Genomic DNA, 4,355 nt, shown 5'->3' with positions numbered 1-4,355 from the left:
TTTTAAATTGCTAACAGCAAATGTTTATTCATGATTGAAGCCAAGAATTTATAAATGCATTTTAATACCTTGCTGATAAAATAGTAACATTCCATCTTTGCAATCTTGTAAGGAATACAGGAAGATATTGTAAAGGCTTAGATTTGTCTATTATAACCAGGTAATCAGAACACACACACACCACCTATTTTAGTGTTACACCATACTAACTTTTCAGAAAGGCCATCTTGAAGCTCTACTGGATAGCTGAGTAAATAGCGTCCAAGGTTTAAAGACTGGGGAGTAGGGAAGAAAGATGGAGTAGTAAGCAGCACACATTTCAAAGCCCACTTTTAAGCACACGACATTATGAATACTAAAAAAAAAAGATGCGGGGAAAAAAGGCAATTAAGCATTTTCAGAAAGCTTTTGGCGATATTCAACGCATAAGGAGGCTGTGCTTGGGACCATCCACTCTCTCCAGCTTCTCAAAGTGTTTCCTGGCATTGCGAATGTTGATCAGAGTAGCTGCAGACGGGATAGACGGATCGGACATAACCACCATCACGTACGTGTTTGATGTGAAGATGTCGATGAAAGCAGCGAAGTTAGAATTCCTGACTTCCATGCTCTGGAAAGAAGCGGCCAATTTACTGCAGCTCAGCTTGAACTGCTTAATGATGTTGCTGATCTTCTCAAATCGGTGGACGTCACGCTGCTCTTTGCATTGGTAATGGGAAATGACCAAGAACGTAGCTCTCTCGAACAGCAGAACTTCGTCGGCCTCAATAATTTGGGCAAAATTCCTTAGGTTCATCTCCAGCTGCTGAACGTTGGGAATCAGCTGATAGACAATACTGGACCAGGCTTTATAGAGCGTTTCATCCCAGATGGATGTTCGAAAACAAGCGCACTCCAGGGGGCGAGACAAACGCCTCAGGTCTTCCTCTCTCTCTTTAAAAATCAGGTCACGCTGATCCTCCTGAACCAGATCCATTTTGTGCACCAGGCAGAAGATTTTGGCATCAGGAGAGTTCTGGAGGATGGCCTCCAGACACGACTGGTAATAATGCATGTCCTTTTCCAGTTCGCGGCTCTCCACGTCAAACACGTAAATCAGCACTTCCACATTACGGAAGATGTTGTCTCGCTGGCTGGTGAAGTAATTTTCCATGAAGGTGTCCTGACCGCCACAGTCCCACAGGTTCAGCACCAGGTTGCCCAGAAATCGGACGTGGGAGTGCTCCACATCAATGGTGGCACCCAGGCGTCGGGTGTCACGAGCAATATAATTTGCAAAGATAATCGACCTCATGCTGGTCTTTCCCGACCCGCTCTTCCCCATCAACAGCACCTTTTTCTTCATGGCTGTATTTGGCATCACCCGCCGGAGCTGCCGCGGACTGGGCCTTAGAGCGCGGCCTAACTGCAGCGCGGAGGGCGGGAAGGGTCGGGCGTTGCGGGGCCTCCGCAGGCTGGGCCGCGCAGCTGTGCAAGTCCGGGAAGCCGAAAGCGCGAGTTGGGGGCTGGAAAGGCCGCAGCCAGGCGAGCTTTTCCTCAGAGGAGAGTGCACTGGGGAAAACGGCTGCAACAGCTCGAGAGGACCGTTCGCCTTCCGGAGAGGTGAGTCGCGGCGTCCTCGCTGCCACCCACTTCCGGTGGCGATCTCGCGATAACTTCTGCTCTGGGCCGTCACCGCCTAACGAGCTTTGATAAACTGCTCTTTTAATGAAACCGAGCAGGCCTCCTTTTCCCCCCGCACCCCCCGCCCCGAGAAAATAGAAGGAGAACCCAGGATTCTGGTGTTCGGTTCTCCTCTTTCAACTGGGTTTACGGTTGCACGGTGTACATGTGTGATCAGGAGAATGCTGCCATCTCGCGGCCAACCCTCTTGCCTCGACACCACAACTGGCATTATGAGCACAGTGTGCCTGGATGGTTTTAGGCCCGGGCAGCAGACAGGTGAAGGGGAGGAAGGCATAACTTCTCAGCCCAGTTAGTTCTCCTGGTTTACTGAGTACGAGGGCAGGACAGATGAAAACTGTACGGATGAGAAAAATGAGACTTTGAGAAGTTAAGTGATGGCCCAGTGCTACACAATTAGATGGTAGTGAATCCCTACTGGACGGTGTCCTGACTTCCAGTTAGTGCTTTTTCCACTTGGGAAGCAAGTTCCTTTCTTACACCTGCTTTCCGGGTAATCTCAGACTTTAGAATTTATAATAAGCATCCCAAAGCTGAGGAAACTATAATGTGAAACCCATGCATTAGCTCAATCTTCACAATGACCCTTTGAATAAATAACCAGGTTTTCAAGTGAATAAATTGAAGCTTAGAGGGGTTAAGTAACTTTCCTGTTACACATCTACTAAGTGATGAAATGCAATTTTATTTTAAAAATATAAACAATATATCTTTAAAGTGTACAACACAATGATTTGGTAGCACATAGCGAAATGATTATTACAGTCAAGCTAATTAATGTATCGAATATAGTACTTTTTTTTTTTTCTGTGTGGTGAGAGCATCTGAAATTTACTCTTGAAAAATTTCCAGTATTCTAAACAGTGTTAACTATAGTCATCATGCCGCTGTTTACATCTCTAGACGGATCCATCCAATGTAACTGAAACTTTATACCCTTTAACCAATATCGCCTCTTCATCTCCCACCTCCCTGCCCATGGTTAACGACCATTCTACTCTCTGCCACTGTGTATTCGATTTTTTTAGGTTCTACACTTAAGCGAGATCATGCAAACTTTTTTCCTTTCTGTGTCTGGCTTATTTCACTGAGCATAGTGTACTCTAGTTTCATCCATATTGTTGCAAATGGCAGGATCTCCTTTTTAAAGGCTGAATAATATTTCATTTGTTTTTTTAAACTATTTCTTTTAATGTAAAATATTTTAGGATTTTCTGTTTAAAACTAAACACACATTCAGTTTTATAAGCCACCATGAATATTCTCCAACGCCATGTTCTACAAGTAGGTATTGACATACATTTTAGCTAAAATATATCAATAGCAGAATTCTTGCTGTCCCATAGGTAAGTTGAACATTTTTGATTTTTAGCATTTAATTTATTTAAATGTTTCTCATTTTTATATTGGATTGTAGTGATGATTCCCCCCCCAGTTTTATTGAGATATAATTGACATATAACGCTGTATTAGTTTTAGATGTACAACATAATTTGATATATGTATATATTGCCAAATAATTACCACAATAAGTTTAGTTAACATCCATCACCTCGCATATTCACAATTTTTTCTTATGATCTGAGCTTTTAAGATCTATTAGCAAATTTCAATATATAATACAGTATTATTAACTACAGTCACCATGCTGTACATTACATCTTTAGAACTTTTAAGTGGAAGTATGTACCTTTTGACCGTCTTCACACATTTTTCCCACTCCGCAACCTCTGCTTGTGGCAATCATCAGTTTCATATACCTATGAATTTGGTTTTTTTTTTTTTTTGAGATTCCACATATAAGATCATACAGTATTTGTCTTTACCAGTCTTATTTCACTTAGCACAATGCCTTCAGGTTTCATCTGTGTTGTTGTAAATGGCAGGATTTCCTTTTTTTATGGCTGAGAAATGATCTATCACATTTTCTTTATCCATCCATTGATGGAATTGGGTTGTTTCCATGTCTTGGCTATTGTAAATAATCCTGCAATAAACATGGGGGTGCAGATATCTTTTTAAGGTAATGATTTTGTTTCCTTTAGGTATATTCCCAGAAGTGAGGTTGCTGGGTCATTTGGTAGTTCTATTTTTAATTTTTTAAGGAAATGCCATATTGTTTTCCACAGTGGCTGCACCAGTTTATATTCCTACCACCAGTGTACAAGGATTGCCATTTCTCCACATCCTCACCAACACTTGTTATCTCTTGTCTTTTTAATAATAGGCATTCTAACAGGTGATATCTCATTGTAGTTTCGATTTGCCTTTCCCTGACAATTAGTGATTTTGAGCATCTTTTCATGTACTTGTTGGCTATTCGTATATCTTCATCAGAAAAATGTCTATTCAGTTCCTCTATTTTTCAATCTTATTTTTTTTCTGTTGAGGTATATGAGTTCTTTATATATTTTGGCTATTAACCTTATATCAGATAAATTATTTGCAAATATATTCTCCTATTCCGTGCATTGACTTTGCCATGAGAAGCTTTTTAGGTTGATGTAGTCCCACTTGTTTATTTTTGATTTTGTTGTTGTACTTTTGGTGTCATAACCAAAAAAAATGTTTCCAAGACAATGTCAAGGAGCTTTTTCCCCATTCTTTCTTCAGGAGTTTTATGGTTTCTGGTCTTATTTTCGAGTCTTTAATTTATTTGAGTTAATTATGTG

General features: G+C 40.9%; 1 protein-coding gene across 1 annotated transcript; it reads right to left on the bottom strand.

The window, feature by feature from the left end:
* RRAGA (Ras related GTP binding A) lies at window positions 1-1,633 on the bottom strand. Its single transcript, XM_011365340.2, has one exon. The coding sequence runs from the start codon at window positions 1,358-1,360 to the stop codon at window positions 419-421; it is 942 nt and encodes a 313-aa protein (XP_011363642.1). The 5' UTR covers window positions 1,361-1,633; the 3' UTR covers window positions 1-418.
* Window positions 1,634-4,355: the final 2,722 nt, after the last annotated feature.

Source organism: Pteropus vampyrus, unplaced genomic scaffold, assembly GCF_000151845.1.
Source record: "Pteropus vampyrus isolate Shadow unplaced genomic scaffold, Pvam_2.0 Scaffold109, whole genome shotgun sequence".
Taxonomy (NCBI): Eukaryota; Metazoa; Chordata; class Mammalia; order Chiroptera; family Pteropodidae; genus Pteropus; species Pteropus vampyrus.
The sequence above is the reverse complement of the archived record's forward strand: the minus strand, read 5'-3'. Positions and strand labels throughout refer to the sequence as shown.

Coding starts and splice junctions, on each gene's coding strand:
- RRAGA (XM_011365340.2), bottom strand. CDS start 1,360: ATGCCAAATACAGCCATGAAGAAAAAGGTGCTGTTGATGGGGAAGAGC.